This window comes from Eptatretus burgeri, chromosome 1, assembly GCF_056783735.1.
Source record: "Eptatretus burgeri isolate ZD-2024b chromosome 1, Ebu_testis_v1, whole genome shotgun sequence".
In the NCBI taxonomy this organism is placed as follows: Eukaryota; Metazoa; Chordata; class Myxini; order Myxiniformes; family Myxinidae; genus Eptatretus; species Eptatretus burgeri.
Window position 1 is genome coordinate 30,228,539 of NC_140961.1, and position 23,915 is coordinate 30,252,453.

Consider the following 23,915-nt stretch of genomic DNA (forward strand, 5'->3'; position numbering starts at 1 on the left):
ATATCTCTCTTCAGTTCTCACACATGCAAACCCACCATTAATCAAACGCAGTCTCCTTCTCCTCCTCATTCGTATTCAGCACAAACGTAGCATCATTGGCTGAGAGAGCAGTTGTGTTGCTGATGCAATGCCCTATTACCACTGGTACTCATTTCGCCGACCTCTGAAGGATGACAGGCTGAGTCAACCCCACCTGGTGTTAATTCAACGGTCAACAGGGGCTCGAACTCAGGACCCTAAGATGCCAAGCCAGCCACCCTAACCGCTAATAGTCCATGGGCCAAACCTGAAAATTTGACCCATCGGTACCATTGCTGGTGGCAAAGGCTCAGTATGTTTTTTTTTGTTAGTTTCGGACCTACAGATGAGGAATTGAAGTGACAGCAGTGTGAAATTGGCAGATTTCTGGTAGTTTTCACCTCTCAAACATCACCCTACTGCTATATTTTGAAGACCAACATTTGGGGGTGGGGGAAACTAAAATGACTGTAGTTTCGCTCTGGATGGGTCAATCTTAACAATATACCACTCATAATGTTTGTCTATGTACCCTCTATCTAAATCAAGAAGGTTTATGCAAAATATTTCTTTATGTAGGTCACCAGAGTTCAAAAGGTCACAAATTTTAGAGGCTGCCAAAATCGTCTTCAGCACAACTTATTCCACTAAAACAAAGTAGTAAAAATGAACAAAAGGTAATATCAACTTCCAGAAATTATATTTTATATGTCTTTAGGTAATGTTGAGGGATTGGAAAGTAACCTCAGTATTTTGAGTTCTCAATCTTCATCATCATCATCATCATCATCATCATCATCATCATCATCATCATCGCAATCTTATTCAATATCAACTGTCATCTCCAGTTCATCCTCCTCATTTCACTGGTTTTCGCAAGTTTGTAATTTACACATCGGCGTACATTTCAACCCATTGTCTATGCAGCCACACTCTCCCTTTTTGCAAACTCGTTTGCACTGACAGGCCATCATTTCCAACACAGCTTCAGGTGCCGGAGTTCCAGCCATCCAGTCGATGGCAATTTAACTGCTATCATCTTTTACCCATCCATTTTATTCTGGATCAGGAATTACTGATTTTGACTCCAGGCTTCACTTCCAAATTCCTGCCTGGGAATTGGCACAGAGGGCATGCTTTGTTAGACTATCTTTACAAGGTGGAAGAAGGTTTGACTCTATTTCCCCTCTTTTGGCAAAGAACACCTCATATCGGAGTTGATTTACCTGTACAGTTTTTGTGGGCGGTGCATACATGAGACATGTGAAATGTTGCAAGGTATCAAACATTTGATCTGATATCTCCCATGCACTTCCAAGGTCAGAGAAGGCACATTGGAATTCACTGTTTGATCGCATTTTGTCCAGTGGTCCTGTTTAGCCTCGCCCAAAGGAAGAACTTACAGTGTCACATCCAGTGTAAGCATGAAAGCCGAGAAGTGCACCATATAGTTCATCTCCAAGGGATAACCTGAGTGGGGAAATGTCCACAAATTGAGTACGTGTCTTTGTTCCCCTCTTTTGGTACAAGGTAGCTGGAATGTCCTTTGCAAAGGAAAGTAGTAGCACAAATACATCTGTGTCCTCAGAAATAACAATTACAGTTTGATATCCAGTGTCAGCGGCATGCTTCGCATGAAGTATTAACCGTGTGTCTGCCTCTTCTTGAGAGGACTCAAGTTCACCCATTTCACAACAACCACCGATCAATATCTTGTCACATGTCACTCGAAGAACTTTGTCTTTAATCAGGCTCCTCTTGCTTTCATTTTTCCAATCTGCAACTAGAAACTCAACAAGTTTTGTCTTATTGTCAGCTTCTGATAAGAAGTCCCTCCATTTTTTTATTTTGTGTCCTGGCGCAATGCTGCTAAATTTGATGCCGCTGCCTGATCCCCTTTTGAGCCTGTGTTCTTGAAGGAGCTTTCCTTATACACATCAAATACAACATCTATTCGTTGACTCAACACACCTTCCCACAAGACAACTTTCAGGACAGATGTTGAAACTTCAGCAAATGTGATATTTTGCACATTTAACATCTGCACAACGCTCATGCCATCGATAATGCATGCTGAGTTCTGTGGGAGGGTTTCTACAGGAGGTACGCTTTCCCCAATTTTCTTCATTAGTGCTGCTTTTTCAGTCTTCCTTAGCGACCCATTTTGATTTGCCAACGCCCATGGTAATGGGCCTAGTGGATGAAACAGAACCTCCTGCATGTCCAGCTCACAACCTTGTGCGATAACAATCATTCTAGCAAAAAGATTGCAATCTGCTCGTAGGATGACCTCTTTCCCTTTGCATTGCACTTTTTTGTACAAACATTTGCAAATGTCTTTAGCTTTTGCTTCTTAATAGTTGCATGGAAATCTGCAGCATCCGGTGCCTCCATTTCAAGACGATCAGTCTTGAACTTCTGGTATGCCTTTTTGCCAATGCTTTGAGCAGTGAAAAGATCTTTCTCAACATCTGCTGGGGCCAATGCGCCGGTAGAAATGTTCACGAGAGAGTCCTCTTCTGATCTGTAGGGATTTATTAAAGAGTTCTGAATAAGATCAGTGAGTGATTGGACGGCTGACGCGTCTTTTTCAATTCTCTTTTTCTGCAAATCCAGATGGCTCAAAGTGGAGGAACGAGTTCCGAGCATTGCTCTTAGGTGATGAAGAAACATGCTGTGGTATTCGGCATTTACGTAATAATGACGAATTGCACCTGGGTTTAAGCTAAAGCCTCTTGTGCCACCTGACATCTGGGTATCCTTATTTATTGTTTCTTCAATTGTTTGATCCACTGGTATTTTGCCAAACGGATTATCAGCTCCTATTTGAACAGAAAAATCCTCCGCTCATGAAGTATTCATACTTTTCAGGATGATGAATATCCAACGACGACATTTGCGCATAGTAGAATGTCAAATATGTGGCATAGTTTAAACGGTCATACGCGAAACATCATGGGATCATGTCTCTGATCGAGGCCAGGTGCAAAAGCCAATCCCCTTTTCTTGTTATCCGCAACAAACCAAGCACAACCTCGACCATATCTAGATAAGATATCCAAAATACTGATAGGCTGCCATTGTCATTCTTGAGGAAGGTGCGGTACTGTTGGAAAAGGTGAATAATGCGAATGCATGAAGCATTAGACATGGCATCATCTCGTGTCTCATGAGCTACATCACTGGCAAAGTCTTTTAGAACAGTTAAAGCTTAAAAAGAACATCCCCAACCCACGAAACCCTGGATTTTAGGTATTTACAACAAATGGTTCAAAATCAATTGTTCTGAAATAAATTTTGCAAAAGCAACTCAATAATGCCCCCTTAGAATCATGTGAAGACCTCTAAAATATGCATTCCAAGTGTTTAAATCACCATTGGGTGATTTGTTACTTTATTCTAGCAACATGACTGTCTTCCCCTATGGTCAATTTTGGGCAACCCCTAAAACTGGTGACCTTTTGACCTCTGGTGACCTACATAATGAAAGATTTTGCATAAACCTTCTTGATTTAGATAGAGGGTACATAGACAGACATTATGAGTGGTATATTGTTAAGATTGACCAATCCAGAGCGAAACTACAGTCATTTTAATTTCCCCCACCCCCAAATTTTGGTCTTCAAAATATAGCGGTAGGGTGATGTTTGAGAGGTGAAAACTACCAGAAAGCTGCCAATTTCACACTGCTATCATCTCAATTCCTCATCTGAAGGTCCTAAACTATCAATAAAAACATAGTGAGACTTTGCCACCAGAGATGGTACCCATATCTGGTCTGGCCCATGGACTATAAGCCAATATCAGGCTTGAATGCCGTCTGAGGGATAAAAAAAAAAAAGCCAGTTCAGCCCATCTGTCCAGTGTCGGTGTTAATTGGCATGGACACAACAATACTCTAGTTACCAATGCTTTCTTGGGCTAGAAATTGAATGTAACAAGAAACTATTCATTATCAGAGAATAATAAAGAATGCAAAAACTTATTCAATACACTTTGATACATAACTCCCTCAAAACAACTTTTATATTTTCCACGAGAACCATAAACATTTGTATCCATGACCTTCCTGCCTTCTTGCATAACCACTGACCATTCAACAACCAATTTAATATTCCAAGACAAGACCATAGCTTTTGAAACAGGAATCAATAATATAACAAATTACACTTTAAAGATTCATGAGAATCCTGATAAATGTTATATTTTTGAGAGGATCTACCCTCCAAGCATCTTGGTATTAAAGATTTTATGACATCAAAATTATGGGCAGATCATGTATTTGTCGAAGGGCCACAGCCATTGTTGCCCCCAAAACCCATCCATGGACATTCTATTATTCATGGTAAATTGCATTTATATTCCATAATCCCAATACATAATAAGAATGGCACACGTCGAGCGCATACCTCGGGCAGGCTGAACAGTTTACATTTTGTATACCAGTGATCAGCCAGATCTGGATCCGGACCTGAACCAAAATCTAATCTTCTTGTTCTCGTCACCTTTCCAACTCATCCACTTAGTTGTGTCATAAATTGTCCACAACTTTTTGAAATATCATGCTATATATCGTTTTTGGCCTCACCTCTCAATGGTGAAGTTAGAAAATTATTGTATCCAGATTCAGATCTTCACAAAAGTCGAATCAATTCGTCTTTGTGAACCACTGAACATGTCCACCAAGTTTCGTCAGAATCCGTCCACAACTTTTTGAGATATCCGACTCACAGCCAAAACAAACAGACAGGGGTGAAAAAACGACTTCTGTCCGTCCACCTTCGGTGGCAGAGGTAAACAACACTACCTTGTATCATGATTACTGTGAAAACAGTGACGTGATATTTACCTATGCCACCGAAGGTGGATGGAAGTTATGTTTTCACCCATGCCCCACTCCTTACCGCTCCCCCGGTGTCCCCTTCCCCTGGTCGCTTCGCCGGCGTTCCGCCCCCTTGCCACTCACCCAGCATCCCACCTCCTCACCGCTCACCCAGCATCCCACCTCCTCACCGCTCACCCAGAATCCCACCTCCTCACCGCTCACCCAGCATCCCACCTCCTCACCGCTCACCCAGCATCCCACCTCCTCACCGCTCACCCAGCATCCCACCTCCTCACCGCTCACCCAGCATCCCACCTTCTCGCCGCTCATCCAGCATCCCACCTTCTCGCCGCTCATCCAGCATCCCACACCCTCGTCCCTCCCCCGCATCCCATCCCCTCACCACTCCCCTGGCATCCCACCCCCTCTCCGCTTCCATGGCATACCGCCCCTTTTCCACTTCCTCGGCGTCATGCCCCTCCACACTCACTCCACGTCTCATTCCACATACATCCTCCTAATTGCATCAGAGTGGGTGAGGGTGGAAGCTATCAAAGTGGGTGTAATCCACATGGGGGTAGCAGATGCTCAGAAACTCTAAAGGAGAATGTGCATCGAGTTGTCGAAGGGTTTCCTCCTGAATTGTCCCCCTTTGCTGCCGCGATCTCTGCCATGCCCCACCCAACATGCCACACCAACTCTTCTCTTCATGCCGGGGTCGATTTGCAGCACGACTTGTGCCTTACCCGCTCTTGTCTTTTCCAGTAGTCAAGCTGTGTCCTGCCGGGATATTTTTTGTCATGTCTGACACCGTTTCTTGTCTATCTCCTGCGGTATGAAAACGGCATGAAGAGCTTAGATAAGTAAGGTTCCCGTTTGTTCGTTTTTCTCGCGGGAATATTGACAGTGCAGGGTTAACGGTATCATTCACTTCCCCTAGTATCCCCATCCCGTGTTCTCTCAATTAAATTTTAAAACCACTTGGTCTCTGAGTGAATTTGGGTGGTTCTGATCATGATTGCAATTGTGCACATCCGTTAAAGGAAATATTGGATTTGAGTGTTTCATGCCCATAACGAGGCCGTGCGATATGCCCAACAACTCCGCTCGGTTGTTATTCAAGATCAAGAGTATGGCACCGAATAAGCATAGGACATCGACTTGCTCGGTGGTCCCACTCGGCACAGTATTCTGGTAGAAAGACACATGATCCAGCCTCAGATGATAGAATCAGTCTGCCGCCACGACCGCATTGACATGATTCACTGGAATTTGAGCTGGACAACGGGATGAACCTGACGACTTCAAAAAAAAAAAAAAGGATATACATCTGTACACCACCGGTCAAAAGTTTTAGAACACCCCCATTTTTCAGTTTTTAATAAAATTTAAGCAGGTCAAGTCCAGTGAATAACCTGAAATGGTACAAAGCTAAGCGGTAAACGACCAAAGGTTAAAAAAAAGGTTTAGGTGAGCAACAACTGAAAAATAATGATAATGTAAATTTCAGAGTTGTTAAAAAAGGCCTTTTTCAGGGAACAAGTAATGGGTAAGTAACTGCAGCTGTTCTGCAGCAATGGAAGTAAATTAAACCTTGAAAGTTGATGCAAACAATTCCTACAGGTGTCCCAACTTTTGTTGATTAGTTACAAACCCTTTGTCTGTATAAAATCAGTGTTGGAACAGATGGTGTTGCTTCACCCTCTGAAGCATTATTTGGACAATATTGCACTGCAGGAAGTAGTACATTGCTATCATAATGGTGTGAAAAAGACAATTAACAAAGGAAGATAGACAGTCCATTATAACCCTTAAAAGTGTAGGTCTTTCCTTTAGAGAAATTGCAAAGGAGGCCAAGGTGTCAGTGAGTACAGTTTTTCTACACCATCAAAAGGCACTTGGAACCTGGAGGAAACTCTGACAGGAAGAGGTCTGGCAGACCCAAAGCCACAACACAATCAGAAGACAAGTTTCTGAGAGTCAACAGCTTGATTGATAGGCGGCTCAGAGGACAGCAGCTTCAAGCACAGCTTAACACTGGTCGAAGTAAGGAAGTCTCAGTTTCAACTGTGAAGAGAAGACTTCGAGCTGCAGGTTTGACAGGTCCAGTGGCAGGAGGAAAGCCATTGCTAAGATGGCAAAATAAGAAAAAGAGGCTTGCCTGGGCCATGAACACAACTTCATGACATGACAGTTGCCAGTGGACAACTGAAAACTGGAAGAAGGTCTTATGGACCGATGAATCAAAATTAGAAATCTTCGGTTCATTACGCAGGGTTTTTGTACGCCTTCGAGTAGGTTAAAGGATAGTTCCTCAGTGTGTGACACCAACTGTCAAACATGGAGGAGAAAGCGTGATGATCTGGGGCTCTTTTGCTGGATCCAGAGTCGGCGACTTGCACAGAGTGACTGGCACCCTGAACCCAAAGGGTTTCCACAGCATTTTGCAGCACCATGCAATACCCTCTGGTCTATGCCCAGTTGGTCAGGGGTTCATCCTATAGCAAGATAACGACCCAAAACATACCTCCAGGCTATGTTAGAACTACCTTAGAAGAAAAGAACAATATGGTAGGCTTCGAATCATGGAATGGCCAGCACAGTCTCCAGACTTAAACCCCATCGAGCTGGTTTGGGATGAACTGGACAGAACGGTGAAAGCAAAGCAACCTACAAGTGCAACATATTTGTGGGAACTTCTGCAACAGTGTTGGGAAGAACTTTCTGAACAATATTTGATTTCGACTGCAGAAAGAATGCCACGAGTATGTTCGGCTGTTGTTTCTGCAAAAGGTGGCTACTTTGATGAGTCAAAAATTTAGATTAAATTTTGTTCAACAAAACGATTCCATGATTTCTTTATCTGCAATTATTTATTTGTTCTATGCTTTAATTTCAGAGTACATTGAAACATTAAACTGCTTAAATTTCAGTACAAATTGGAAAAATGGGGGTGTTCTAAAACATTTGACTGGTAGTGTGTGTATGTATGTGTGTGTATATATATATATATATATATATATATATATATATATATATATATATATATATATATATATATATATATATATATATATATATATATATATATATAGTGACAGTGGCAGCCCAGGCATGTGGTCTAGCAGCCTCTCTTTGAGGCTCCGGGACTGCCCAGCATGTGGCAATCCGCCACACTGAGCTTGTCGATGGTTGCGGGTCAACTGCAAGAACCAGATTTTAGTACAACCAGAGGACAACCAACCAAAGCATCTGCAGAACGTTGTGTCGCTAAATAGAAAGCACGAATCGGAAATCTCCAGAGAGGCAAACAAAACCGTCCACAGATCGTATGCTATGATTCATGAGCCCTCAAGTTTGAGAAGAGGGCCAAGGGAATAATTGGCATTATCAATGGGAAGAATGTCTGCCACAGGCACTGTTGGTATTCACCAACCTCCCCAGTGATGAATTGAATGATGACAAATTTACCTTCTCCCACTATTACAACTCGCCATGCTTTGCTTTGGGAGAAAGCAGGTGAGTCGTGGAATCAGCATGCGTAACAGGCAGGTGTGGCCATGAGAACCAAAATGTGGACTGAGTGGAAGGGGTAGAAATGTGATTGTTTTGTGTACAACAAAAGCTTACATTGTGTGCTTTGTGTTATATTTACTGAGGAAGCCATCCATGGTTTTGTATGGATACTGTCTTGTATGGCAGGTGGTCATGGAAAGGTAGTTTCTCTGGTCACTGTTGCACTTCCCTACTCTCTTGCTGCTCTCTTGGAGGCTGAGTGACTCTCAACAGGGTGTGAATTGAGTTGGTCGGAGTCGGGGAAGCTTGCGCCTTCTCCCAGGCAGTGGTGTCAGCACAGAGTGAGCTGCCTTTTCAGAGGCCAGAGTGCTGACCTGTGCCACCGCCGCTCGCCGCTCACCCCTCACCCAACATCCCACCTCCTCGCCGCTCACCCAGCATCCCACCTCAACCAGTCCTTTGCATGCCTATTTCTGGAGTCATGCCCACAGATATCCCTCCTGGTTTCTCTCCTTTGTGTGTGAGTGCAAGAGTGCCTGTGGCACCATAGGTTCTTTTCTGCATCAAGTCCCTTTCGTTTTCTTGAGTGTCTTCTTCTACAGCACTATTATCCCACTTCAAGTGGGGTCGCTGACACAGATCGTGCTCCACCATTTGGGTCGATCATATACCCAATCTTTATCCACACCTTTCTTCTTCATGTCTTCATCTCTTCTTCGGTCTGCCTGCCATCTTTTTTGAGGTGGTTATCATTCTCCTCATCCCTTCTCATCACATGGCCATAGCATTTCAATCTACTTCTCTGTACATTCTTCGATGCTTCAACCACCTTCATAATTCTTCTGATGTATTCGTTCCTCACAAGATCTTCTCACATTACACCATACAACCATCTCGGCATCCTCATCTCAGTCACATCAAATTTTCACTCCAACCTTTTTATTATTGACCATGTCTCCATGCCATACAACAGCGCTGACCTCACTACCGTTCTGTACACCTTTCCCTTCAGGTTTATCAGCATCTTTTTATCACAAAGCACTGCTGAAACCTTTGTCGAGTTCAAATTGCTCTTCTCCAACCATCACTTCCTGACTCAATATTTGCTCAATAATTTTTCCCATATCTTCATTGTGTGCGACATCAGTTTGATGCCTCTGTAGTTGTTGCACACTTGCCCATCTCCTTTCTGCTTTCTCTTCACTCATTTGGAATTTCTTCTTCTTCATAAGTGTTCCTGAACAGCTGTTACAAGAAGTTAACACCCTCTTCCCCCAACACCTTCCACACTTCAACAGGTATCCCATCTGGCCCAACTGCCTTACCATTCTTTATTCTCACTAATGCTCTCCCAAGACCAAATCTCCTCCTTTTGGATGGTTTACGTTATCCCTTGGTTTGAAGCAGGTTCTACTCTCTGAGTTCTTGGGTTCTCCCCACTTCGCAGTTTCTCAAAGTATGTTTTCCATCTCTTCTTTGTCTCCACATCATCTCTCAGCAGTGTGTTGTCGTCATTTTGAATAGTTTTATCTGAGAGATACAGTATCTTCCTATGTTGAGCCAATGAAACATTTTCTCAAAAACTCTGATATGTTCTTCAACTGTTTCGGGAGTGATAATATAATCAATGTAACAAAGTACATGATCTAAACCTGTCAGAATCTTATCCATGGTCACCTCAAACTGAGATGGTGCAGTTTTCACACCAAACCACATACGTTTTGTTGCCAACATCCCTTTCTGGGTGTTTAACACCATCAACTTTGCTGGTTCTTCAGCCAGAAATAACTGGTTAAATGCAACAGTTAAATCTAACTTTGAGAAAAGTTTTGGTTGTACAATTCTGTGTGATTTTAGCAAACAGATGATGGATGTTGGGAGTTTGTAACCATCATCCTCAATATCGTTGCAAAAGGCTTTGTAATCACCACAAACCCTCACCATGTTCTTTGGTTTGGGCACATGAACTGCTGGTGATGCCTAATCAATACGCTCTACAGTGTACAAAATATTATTGCAGTTCTGCGAAACCGTCACTCCCCAAGGCAAATACATACAATATATCATGGTCCCCAGGCAGTTATTAGGGCTTCAAGCCAAATGGCTGAAGCCCTATTGAATTCGTTAGTATTACTATTATTATTAAAGGACTTTTTATGTTCTACTGACCGATTTTATGGCGGATCTGGAGGGAAAACTGTTGGATGAAATTCAACGAAACGTAACATTATAATAACTCTCCACCTGAAGTTTATAATATGAAACATTTGATGACGTAGGTCACGTGGTATTGCGGCCATATTGGATTTTCTCCAAAACCTAAAAACATCTTCTCCAGAACGGATAACACGACAGCCTCAAACTTTTGCACACACTTGCATTGTTCCATGGGAATGTTAAGTTGTTAATTTGGTCGAAATCGTTACATAATTCATGTGATTTAAAATGATACCGATTCGCCTCATTAAATATGCAAAATATGCAAATGAGAGTTGAAAAAATTTAATGACAAATTTAGATAGCACATAAACAGGGGACTCCCAATATATTTATACTATGTCTGTATTTGACCCCAGTGAGCCCCCAGCACCCCCCAAAGTTGAAAATCACCCATTTGTGAAATGTCATAAAATGAAAATAACACTTGGATGAAATTCAATGAAACTTAAACACGTAATAACTCTCCACCTGAAGTTTATACTTTGAAAATTTTGATGACGTAGGTCACGTGGTATGGCGGCCATATTGGATTTTCTCTAAAACCTAAAAACATCTCCAGAACGCATAGCCCAACAGCCTCAAGCTTTTGCACACATTTGTGATGTTCCATGTGATTAGTAAGTTGTTAATTTGGTCAAAATCGTCACTAAATTTATATGATTAAAATTATGCCGATTCGCCTCATTAAATATGCAAAATAAGCAAATGAGAGTTTAAAAAATTGAATGACGGATTTAGATAGGCCTTAAAGAGGGGACTCCAAATATGTTTACATTACGTCTGTATTTTACCCCAGTGAGGCCCCAGAGCCCCCCAAAGTTTGAAATCACCCATTTTTGAAATGTCGTTAAATGAAAACAATGGTTGGATGAAATTCAATGAAACTTATCCATTCAATAACTCTCCACCTGAAGTTTATAATTTGAAAATTTTGATGACGTAAGTCACGTGGTATGGCGGCCATATTGGATTTTCTCTAAAACCTAAAAACATCTCCAGAACGCATAACCCAACAGCCTCAAGCTTTTGCACACATTTGTGATGTTCCATGTGATTAGTAAGTTGTTAATTTGGTCAAAATCGTCACTAAATTTATATGATTAAAATTATGCCGATTCGCCTCATTAAATATGCAAAATAAGCAAATGAGAGTTTAAAAAATTGAATGACGGATTTAGATAGGCCTTAAAGAGGGGACTCCAAATATGTTTACATTATGTCTGTATTTTACCCCAGTGAGGCCCCAGAGCCCCCCAAAGTTTGAAATCACCCATTTTTGAAATGTCGTTAAATGAAAACAATGGTTGGATGAAATTCAATGAAACTTATCCATTTAATAACTCTCCACCTGAAGTTTATAATTTGAAAATTTTGATGACGTCGGTCACGTGGTATGGTGGCCATATTGGATTTTCTCCAAAACCTAAAAACATCTTCTTCTGCAGAAAGGATAACCCGACAGCCTCAATCTTTTGCACACATTTCCGACGTTCCATGGGAATGTAAAGTTGTTCATTTGGTCGAACTCGTTACATAATTTCTATGATTAAAATGATGCCGATTCGCCTCATTAAATATGCCAAATATGCAAATGAGAGTTGAAAAATTTCAATGACAGATTTATATAGTTCATAAACAGGGGACTCCAAATATGTGTATACTATGTCTGTATTTGACCCCAGTGAGGCCCCAGAGCCCCCCAAAGTTTAAAATCACTCATTTTCAACATGTAAAATGAAACCGAAAGAAGATAGAGATATAGTGACTGCACATTCTGGAAGATCGTTTAACGTCCTACAAGTTCGCCATTTACATAACATGCAAATGTGTAGTTATTGGACTTTTTTCGGGACTTGAAACTTTGTCCAGCCTCGATTTGTCCAATGTGAAGTTTCTTTCTTTATCATGTATTGCTATCGGCTTTACAATGCTTCATTGATATAATATGAGGGACACCGTAGCGAGACCCCATTGCAGACTCAGTGCAAATTAAAGTCCTTTGACGTCGGATGCACGGGTTGAAGCCCGGGATTACTGGTTTACCAGTTTTAATTATTAGGGCTTCAAGCCAAATGGCTGAAGCCCTATTGAATCCGTTAGTATTATTATTATTAAAGGCGTTTTAAAGTTCTACTGACCGATTTTGTGGCGGATCTGGAGGGAAAACTGTTGGATGAAATTCAACGAAACTTAACACCATAATAACTCTCCACCTGAAGTTTATTCTATGAAACATTTGATGACGTAGGTCACGTGGTATGGCGGCCATATTGGATTTTCTCCAAAACCTAAAAACATCTTCTCCAGAACGGATAACATGACAGCCTCAAACTTTTGCACACATTTGCATTGTTCCATGGGAATGTTAAGTTGTTAATTAGGTCAAAATCGTTACATAATTCATATGATTTAAAATGATGCCGATTCGCCTCATTAAATATGCAAAATATGCAAATGAGAGTTGAAAAAATTTAATGACAGATTTAGATAGTACATAAACAGGGGACTCCCAATATATTTATACTATGTCTGTATTTGACCCCAGTGAGCCCCCAGCGCCCCCCAAAGTTGAAAAATCACCCATTTTTGAAATGTCACAAAATGAAAACAACGCTTGGATGAAATTCAATGAAACTTAAATACGTAATAACTCTCCACCTGAAGTTTATACTTTGAAAATTTTGATGACGGAGGTCACGTGGTATGGCGGACATATAGGATTTTCTCTAAAACCTAAAAACATCTTCTCCAGAACGCATAACCCAACAGCCTCAAGCTTTTGCACACATTTGCGATGTTCCATGTGAATATTAAGTTGTTAATTTGGTAAAAATCGTCACTAAATTTATATGATTAAAATTATGCCGATTCGCCTCATTAAATATGCAAAATAAGCAAATGAGAGTTGAAAAAAATCGAATGATGGATTTAGATAGGCCTTAAAGAGGGGACTCCAAATATGTTTACATTATGTCTGTACTTTACCCCAGTGAGGCCCCGGAGCCCCCCAAAGTTTAAAATCACCCATTTTTGAAACGTCGTTAAATGAAAACAATGGTTGGATGAAATTCAATGAAACTTATCCATTTAATAACTCTCCACCTGAAGTTTATACTTTGAAAATTTTGATGACGTAGGTCACGTAGTATGGTGGCCATATTGGATTTTCTCCAAAACCTAAAAACATCTTCTCCAGAAGGGATAACCCAACAGCCTCAAGCTTTTGCACACATGTCCGATATTCCATAGGAATGTTAAGTTGTTAATTTGGTCAAAATCGTTATTGAATTTATTTGATTTTAAATGATGCCGATTCACCTCATTAAATATGCAAAATATGCAAATGAGAGTTGAAAGAATTTAATGACAGATTTCGATAGGACATAAACAGGGGACTCCAAATATGTTTATAGCATGTCTGGAGTTGACCCCAGTGAGGCCCCAGAGCCCCCCAAAGTTTAAAATCACCCATTTTTGAAATGTCGTTAAATGAAAACAATGCTTTGATGAAATTCAATGAAACTTAACACCTTAATAGCTCTCCACTTAATGTTTATACTTTGAAAATTTTGATGACGTAGGTCACGTGGTATGGCGTCCATATTGGATTTTCTCCAAAACCTAAAAACATCTTCTCCAGAAGGGATAATACAACAGCCTGAAACTTTTGCACACATTTGCAAGGTTCCATTGGAATGTTAAGTTGTTAATTTCGTCGAAATCGTTTCATAATTTATATGATTAAAATGATGCCGATTCGCCTCATTAAATATGCCAAATATGCAAATGAGAGTTGAAAAAATTTAATGACAGATTCTGATAGGCCTTGAAGAGGGGACTCCAAATATGTTTACACTATGTCTGTATTTTACCCCAGTGAGGCCCCAGAGCCCCCCAAAGTTTAAAATCACCCATTTTGACATGTCATAAAATGAAAACTAAAGAAGATAGACATATAGTGACCACACACTCTGGAAGATATTTTAACGTTCTACAAGTTCGCCATTTACATTAATATGCAAATGTGGAGTTATTGGACTTTTTTGGGGACTTGAAAATTTGTCCAGCCTCGATTTGTCCAATGTGAAGTTTCTTTCTTTATCATGTATTGTTATGGGCTTTTCAATCCTTCATTGATATAACATTGACAGGGACGCCGTAGCTGGACCCCATTGCAGACTTGAACTAACTTTCTAACTCGGAAAACCCATATCATGTGACAGGGTGATAGTGTTGAAATTTGTTAAAATGGAGGCACGCCTTGAAGCCCGGGATTACTGGTTTACCAGTTTTAATTTCATTAGTATCCGTTTTAGTCCTCATGTCTCGTGGGTATATTGGGCAAAATGCGTTGTGAGGGCTATTAGTTAGGTCTTCAATTCCATTCTCTATTTTATTTACTTTACTTCGCACACACGACCTCTCCTTCACACAAACATGCACGCACGTCAACAGACAGATTCATCAGCAGATGCCGCCAAAACTGCGTTCAAACTGCACGCCATTCTCCAATGGACACTTTGTTTCAAACTTCTCCATACTCAAACCACAATGCTACAACCTTTATACGACCACCACAACGCCTTCTTTAAAATTCCCACAATAACCTACACATACCCACCTCACCACAATCGCTAAAACGTTTCAACCACCTCATCACAACACTTCAACTACCTCACATCATAACCTGGAGTGCTGGGTGGTGAGCAAGGAGACAAAAGTTCTGGCTTTATCAGTGGCACGAGGAGGAAGGCGGAATGGAGTAGGTGGAGCAGAGCACTGGGTGGGCGAATGAACAGAACGCCAGATCGATCATACATATCCAATTCTTAGCATTTCATATTTACAGACCCCCTCACACATTAAGTTATCCTCATTAAGTTATATTAAGTATCTCTTATCTTCTGTCTCGTCTGCTGTGGATGCACAAGAGCTCAAAGAGCAACTCCAGAGACACGCACCTCTTCTCATTTTCCCCATCACTGCACCCGACGTGCACCTCATTTTCACCTCCTCACTCACACACTGTAGACACCCCCAGTTTTCTTCCCTCCTCCCCTTTCTAAGCGACTGGGAAGTCTGGGCCCATCGGCCATGATAGGTATCATAGAGGTCGCAATCACCTCAAACTCTCTTTTTCTTGCCGCTCTAATTTCCTCAGGAATGAATCTGATAGTGCCTGTCCTCGAAAAAGATAAGATTGTAGAAGTATGAGATCGGGTTAGCTCTGCACTATGTCCTCTTTTGTATGTCACTGTTCTTTTTGATTTGTCGCACATCACAAATCCTTGCTTTTCCCTGCTGCACATATTGCTTTGTATGAAAACATTTTATTTTAACACAAGCCCTTTCCTTGCCATAATTACCTCCACCCCCGAAGGTGAAAGAGGTTATGTTTTCACCTCTTTCTATCTGTTTGTCTGTCTATTTGTTTGTGTGCAGGATATCTCAAAAAGTTGTGGACGGATCCAGATGAAATTTGGTGGGCAGGTTTGGTGTGTGACAAGGACGAACTTATTAGATTTTGGTGAGGATCTGGGTCCGGCGAATGGAATTTTTAAGTGATTCTTCACCATTGAGAGATCGGGCCAAAAATGATATATAGCATGATATCTCAAAAAGTTGTGGACAGATTCTGATGAAACTTGGTGGACAGTTTGGGTGTGCGGTAAGGACGAATTGATTCGATTTTGGTGAAGATCCGAATCCTGATCTGGATACGAGAATTATTTAATTTTTAAAGTGATTCTTCCCCATTGAGAGAGAGGGCCAAAAAAAGATATAGTACGGTATAGCATGATGTTTAACCTCCGCCATCGAAGATGGACGGAGGTTACTGTTTTCACCCCTGTCTGTTTGTTACTTACGAAATCTAAAGATTTCGTGAGTATATTGATGACTTCCATCAGCTGTTTGTGCGTTTGTTTGTTTGTTTGTGTGTGTGTTTGTGTGTTTGTTTGTTGGCACGATAACTCGAGAACGGAAGAAGCTACCAATGTCAAATTGCACCACGTGATTCAGGAGGGTGATGGCTTGTGCAGATTAGATTTTGGTCAAAATCGGTCAAAGGTCAAGGTCACAGTGAGGTCAAATATTAGATTTTTGATGGTTTGGTACAGAATCGTCGTAGAAACTTCTGGTTTGCGTTGCTACCTTCTCTAGAGACAGTTTTTATTAGACAAGGTCAGAGGTCAAGTTGACGATTTCGTAAGTACCAGTCTATGACTGCTTGTTTGTTTGTTTGTTTGTTTGTGAACAGTATTATGGAAAAACTCCTGGACGGATTTCGACGAAACTTGGTGGAGGGATTAGGTATGGTCCAAGGATCATGTCATTACATTTTGGACTTGGTCCAAAGTCCAATATGGCCGCTATGGTGGCCATTTTGCAAAAATATTTGAATTTTTGTTTTTGCCTTTCTACATGTTTTAAGTGATTTCCAACCCCCCAAAAAAAATTTCTTAGAGAAAAAAAACAACTAAATTTTGCAACTTTTTTTCAAAAAAATTTCGATTTTATTTGAAAAATATTTGATTTTTTTTTGCATTTATACATGGTTTAAGTGATTTCCAACCCCCCCCCCCCCCCCAAAAAAAAAAATTTTGCAACATTTTTTTCAAAAAAATTTCGATTTTATTTTTTGGGCATTTCGACATGCGCGCCGATCTAGTTTAGTTTATTCAATCGTGGTTCAGTAGAGTCTGATCCGTTTTGACCTACAATGAATAGGATATCAGATTCACTTAAGTGACCCAGCAGTATTGGCGGCGGAGGTTTTGCACTCTACCGAGTGCTCCCCCTCTCGTTCAAAAACGTTTTGGGCCTGATATGTTCTCGTGGATCAGGCATTACGTGGCGGAGGTATGCGCTCCACCGAGTGCCGTTCTAGTTATACATAAATTGCTTATATTATAAATGTACCGAGCTCATTCTGTCTTTTCCTCCATTGGTACAGTGTAGGACACACAGGTTATCCAGGAGGTTCTTCCCCACTAATGTACTCTTATTAGCTGGTGTGTACTTGGCAGCTCCGCTCAGCTACACTTGATATGGTAAGTTAATACAAGTACGCATCGAGGGTACAAAACTAATTTGATGCGGTCATTCCACCGGAAACGGAAACATGCGAAATAGTAAAACCTTGCCAGGATTGATAGTACCAATTGGCGTTCGTGGTTGCTTAGCATCGCGGAATTATCTGTGCCCAGCGGCCTCGGGACCGGACATTTGGGAGGGACCCAAGTGCTTCCCCATGTGGCGAGCCTCAAACCCCAGATCCGCAACAATATCAGTCTTAACTAGCCCGTAAAACTCATTTTCTACAACAGAACATGATATGGGTCATGCTTTCTGAAACACTGGTTTTGCATCAGGCTTTAGCTTGAGAGATGCAGTAAACCATTTTATGCCCATACCCTCACTGGAGAACAATGAGCTATTCCAATTTAATAGCTGGTGAGCTCTGTTGGGAACTGACCTAATTGAAGGATAGAAATCTTAGTCTTTGCAACACTTGTAACCAAGAAGATACTTTCCAAGTCTAGTTTTATCTTACTCAGCCAATTCCTCCTAAATATGGATGGATAATTCCCTTTCACATCATAAACTCTTGGTTATCCCCATACCATACTAGTACCTTGCAACATCCAACAACAGGAACCAATTTCCCTGTATAACTGTGTAAGGTTATCTCGTTGCTGTACAATATAAATTTAGACAACTAATCATAATATCAAGTTTCTGAATCAGTTGAGCATGATGCTCCCGTGTCAAGTTCCATGCCAATATCTGTGTGACCTACTGTCACACTGAGCCTTAAATTGCTTTACCTTACCAATTGTTGCACTGTTATAGCACAAACCAGACCATTCATGGTCGTTTTCCTGAGCACTGTCCAAATCAGTGTTGCTGTTCACTGACCAATACACATATTTGGCTGAACTGTTCATGGAGCACATCTTTCGTAAATGTCCCATTTTATAACACCCGTAACATGGCACATCTCGAAGCCGACACCATTTTTGGATGACGCCTGGTGAAGGCTTCATTTAGAAATCCTCCAAACAAACATGTAGAAGTAAGCTGCTTCAAACCAAACTAGCTGAATTGTGTGTGTGTGCGTGTGCGTGTGATGGTTTAATACTTAACTGGTCAAACTCATATATGGAAACAATCAACATACACTTTCATTGCAAATGGATGCAGTGATGGACAGGGAACAACCATTACTTAAAGAAAGATGTAGGGACGGTTTCACATGACAATTTGTGATCATCCTGACCTTGTTTTTATACTTTTTGGCATACCATCCCAAATCATTTTGCAGTTTTTACTTCCACTACCGAAGGTATACTGTACGTAGGTTATGTTTTACAGCCTGTTTAATGTCCGTCTGTCTGTCTGTCTGTGAGCAGGATATATCGAAAAGTTATGGACGGGCTTGGATGAAACTTGGTGGAGAGGTTGGGTGTTTGATAAGGACGAATTGATTAGATTTTGGAGAAGATCCGGATTCTAGAATTTTTAAGTGATTCTTCACCATTTGAGATATATAGGGGCAAAAACGATATATGGCGTGAAATCTCAAAAAGTTGTGGGCAGATTTTGACAAAACGTTGTCGATGAGTTGTGCTGGTGACAAGAACAAGCTGATTCAATATTGTTTGAGGCTCAAATGCAGATCTGGCCTATCAGTGGGATAAAAAGGTAAACTATTCAGCCTGGCAACAAATATGTACTCAACCGAACACCATTCTAATTTTTTACGTTTTTTAAATTATAATTTGTATATATTCTGTTTTCACAAATGTATAGGTCTGACTCCAGTAACAGGTTATTGAAAACCTTAACAGAAATTTCTGTTCCTATCAGTCAAGTCTTTTAATCGGCAACATCAACCGCACCGGGAAGTACGAGGACGAAAATAGGCTCACCCACCCACTATGAGAGGAAAACAAGCTTACCTTCCACCAGTCAAACTCTTCTCGAACAATTCCTTGTGAGAGCGGCGACATGAATGGTTGGATCGATGTGTTGAACAGCTTCACGAACCAAGGGGACGTTTTACTGCGGACTGGCTCGCAGGTCACCTTGGAAAGCCCTTTAAAGACTCCAAGCAAGTGAGATGAGTCTGTGATGTCCCTCGGGTAGCTCTCGGCAAAACCCGATTCGTTATTTCTCAATCTGAATATCGACCACATGATATCACTGCCTTGGGCCTTCAACCAAAGCTGATGATCCATGGTTAACTTGAAGATGTAGGACAAAACTCCGATTGCTGTGAGCCAAAGAAATAGTTTCACTTTCCTTTCCATAATACTTCCTCAATACAGATCCAGAAGGTTGGTGTTAAGACCCCAGGAGGTATTTTAACTATTGATTCCAGAGATCGTAGTTGACTTACTCGGGAAGCCGTGGAGTTCCACTTTTGTGGAGCGTGGACTATGGGCAGTCAGAATGACGGAGGGAACTTTTGTATCCTCAATGCCAGCGCTATCAACTGGATCTCCCCGTGCTGGATAACTGCCCTGGAATATAGATAACCCAGTCAATGAGGTCAAAAATACAGTTCAAAAGCAAAAGGTACCAATTTATTTTACACAATGACTGCAAAAAAGAATGCGATTGAGAATCATAAAAATCATCCTGTTGAGATAACAGGCACAAATATATAACAACCTCTTGAGTGGATCACATAATGCATCAATTACAGTCTGCACTTAGGAATGGGGAGGGGAGGGGGGGCATGGGGTGAAGAGAGAGAGTGAGAGAGCATTTGATTTCACTACTTTGATGTTAATCTGGGTTTCAGTGTTTATTTACATAGCTGCTGAGCACATGAAGACACGACCTATAAAAGTGAACGGCCTGTTGTGGAGGTGGTATGTTACCTCAGCAAAAACTCTTTAGCACGAAGGAGTTGATGGATTCCAGCAGACTGTCAGAAGGTTTGTGATGGGCAGCGGCTCAACTCCTACACCACAGAATTGCACCCCAATGACCTGGTCAATTCCCCACATTCAGCGTACCACGAGAACGCCCTAAGACCCACGTACCTAAGGCAGAGCATACCAAGCATGCAATATCCCAGCTGTGTAAGGCGGGAAGCAATCACCCGGCCTCTCTCCTGTGGGCGTAACACAGATAGATCCCAACTCTCTGATAGGCTTCCCCGAGTTCAGTTCCACTCCTTGCTTCTCTCCTCTCACCCTCAGTGGCTTATCTTTCCTCCTCCGTTTTTGTATAACTGTACATGACCGAGGCTCGTGGAAGAGATAGAGCAGAATGGAAGGAAACAAAATGGAAAGAGGGAAATGCCAACAGCAGAGTAGAAGTGAGAGTGAGATCAAGGGGAGTGGAGAAGGACACATGGGGGTGAACAAATTACACACAAGCTGAATGAAACACAGCAAGAAGAGGAAGGGGAAAGTGGGGATGAAATAGAAAAAGCTGGAACAAACCAGCCAACATTAACAAACGAAAATATGTGAGGGAGAGCAGGAATTTTTTTTCACAATAACCTGGAAAAAGGGAATACTTGGGAATGGGGTCTTTGGGGTAGAAAAGATCATGAGTATGGATGGGGAATGGCCTGGGCTAGTGGGGAACAGCTGTTTTGAAGCCCTGGAGGGAAGAATGGGACTGAAGTGACTGGAGAAGTTGGTTCCACAGGTGAGAGAAAAGAGAAATAAAGGAATGGAGGTAATCAGTGAGCCTGGATTTTTAGTTTAAGAAGAGGATTTTTGCTATACTATGCACGCCCTGCACCAACCTGTGAGGAACATAGTCAAGAAAGGGCAGAAGGTGCAAGACCTAAAAGAAGGTGGAAGAATATAGTCTACAAACCTATCTGCAATGTGAAAGTAACAGGCCAAGACACAGCTCAATCATAGGAGATCCCAATGATTTTGAATGACTTGCTTTCCAGGACATCAATAAGTGCAATGTATGAGGCAGTGGCACCAGCCCAAAGGGGAGAGCAATACTCCATCAAGGTCAGGTATGGGAGCATGTGCCAGAACAGCGCGTTGCTGCGTCCACTTTCCGCCGGTACTCCAGGGGCCTCCGTCTGGCCATCCCCCAGGCAGATGCCAGGCCCATCCCCATCTCCTTGAGATGATGGTCAACCTGCTGCAACCATGAGGCACGTGGTCGGCCCACTGGCCTCCTCCACTCATGAGACTCCCTCGCTGAGAGAATCTGGTGAGCAGGATCAGCATCAGGAAAACGAGCCACATGTCCATACAGCCGCAACTGACGCTCACGGACTATGCAGGTAACAAATCTCATCCGAGTCTCTCTTAGCAACCGCTCATTGGACACAAAATCCGACCAGCGATAGCCAAGGATTCTCCGAAGACACCTGGTACCAAAGGAATTAAGTCTCCGTCTCAGATCCTTGGTCAGAGTCCAAGTCTCGCACCCATAGAGCAAGACTGGAAGTACCAAAGACCTGAAGACTCGGACTTTCGTCCTCCCGCACAGGTACCGGCAGCGCCACACCCCATGATCCAGTGAATCCATGACTCCCCAGGCCCGACCCAGACGTCTATTGAACTCTGACTCACAGCCAGCAGAGACATGAATATCACTGCCAAGGTAAGTGAATCTCTCCACGACCTCAACATCCTCACCACAAACAGACACAGAGAGGACAGCAGCATCCAAGATGTCACCGAAAGCCTGGATCTTAGTTTTGACCCAAGAAACCCGTAATCCCAGCGGCTCCGACTCTTCATTCAGCACCTCAAGGGCCCCCAAAAGGATGTCTAAAGTCTCCGCAAAGATGACTGCATCGTCTGCAAAATCAAGGTCCGAGATCTTGACATTCCCAAACGATGCACCGCAACTTGATCTCTCCGACATCCTCCCTAAAATCCAGTCCATACAAGTGCTGAAAAGTGTGGGGGCAAGTACACATCCCTGACGAATTCCAGTAACAACTGGAAATAAGTCAGAGGTGGTACCACCACACTTCACAGCACTCTCAGTACCAGACTAGAGTTCAGACATCAGATCGATCAGTTTTGGTGGCACCCCACGAAGACCAAGAATGCTCCAGAGGACATCCCGATTCACTGAATCGAACACTTTACAGAGATCAACATAGGCTGCAAGCAGCCCCTGCCGAAACTCTCGTCTGCGTTCGGTGAGGACACGAAGGGCAAGGATACGGTCAATCGTTGACCTCTTTGGTGTAAAGCTGGACTGCTCTGGACGCTGGTGCTCAAGCAGAAGGTGGCGAACCCTATCAAGAATTATCCGAGCAAAGACCTCGCCCGGCACTGAGAGCAGCGTCACCCCTCGGTAGTTGTTGCAGTCTTGGCGATCACCCTTCCCTTTCCAGAGAGGGACAACAAGGCCCCTCTTCCAGTCAGTTGGGATGATGCCTGTGTTCCAGGCAGAGCACAAAACTGCATGCAACGACACGAGTGCAGCATTTCCACCAGCCTTGAGAAGTTCGGCATGGATGCCACAGATCCCTGGAGCTTTGCCCCGTTTCAACTGGTTCACCGCAGCCCGTATTTCCACAAGCGAAGGTGGACCACAGTTGATTCGAGGGTCAGCAACAGGGATTGTAACACCCTTGACGTCCAACTCGACAGCTGGGGGATCAGCCTGGTACAACCGCTCAAAGTAACCGGCCCAGCGGGCATTCACTTCAGACTCCTCTGTCAAGAGCCTACCACTCTGCTCGAACTGCAGTGCTCCGAGGGATGGGCTTGGATGAACGTAATGCGCGAATTCCCCTGTAAGCGGGACGAGAATCACCTGTCCACAGGTGATGCTCTACCCCCTCACAGATTCCTTGCACATAGGCCTCCTTGTCCACCCTCAGTGCACGTACAGTTTTACGCCTCAGCTCCCTGAACAGCTCAGCTCTGCCATTCAGCCTGGCCCTGCGACTCTGGTCAATGGTATCCAGTGTCCCTTGAGAGACAAAATTCTTCTTTGCCCTGCGGTGAGTTCCAAGACATCCACCGGCAACATCAAGGACGGTGGTCTTGAAGGCGCTCCACAACTCTTCAGGACCCCCCAAAGCACCCAGACCCCCCAAGTGTCCACTCAGCCTGTTCGCAAACTCCTCAGCTACTCTCTCATCCCTGAGCTTGGCAACATCCAGCCAAGGCTGGGATGGTACCATTCTCCAGGATTTAAGGTGCAGCTTTAGAGTTGCTACAACAAGCCTGTTGTCAGTATTGAGGAACTCAGCACTCCGGTAGACCCTGCAGTTCTGGATCATCCAACAACGACCGTCAATGAGGACATGGTCAATCTCCTTTGCCACACCGCCAGCGTTGGAATACCAAGTCCAGCGATGAGCTTGTGGGTGCTG

At 42.7% G+C, this 23,915-nt stretch overlaps 1 protein-coding gene across 7 annotated transcripts in view; it reads right to left on the reverse strand.

Moving 5' to 3' along the window:
- Window positions 1-23,915, reverse strand: part of LOC147034156 (CMP-N-acetylneuraminate-beta-galactosamide-alpha-2,3-sialyltransferase 2-like) — a 93,001-nt gene that overhangs the window by 63,991 nt on the left and 5,095 nt on the right. For 3 of the 7 annotated variants that reach the window (XM_085877412.1, XM_085877417.1, XM_085877422.1), the window contains exon 3: window positions 19,543-20,106. The exons of 1 other annotated variant lie outside the window; for it this stretch is intronic. In XM_085877412.1, the coding sequence (XP_085733538.1) occupies window positions 19,543-19,893 (351 nt within the window). In that variant the 5' untranslated portion in view covers window positions 19,894-20,106. Of the gene's footprint in view, window positions 1-19,542; window positions 20,107-20,469; window positions 20,635-23,915 lie in introns of those variants that run through there. 3 more of the 7 variants (XM_085877436.1, XM_085877430.1, XM_085877443.1) reach the window with 3 other exon arrangements.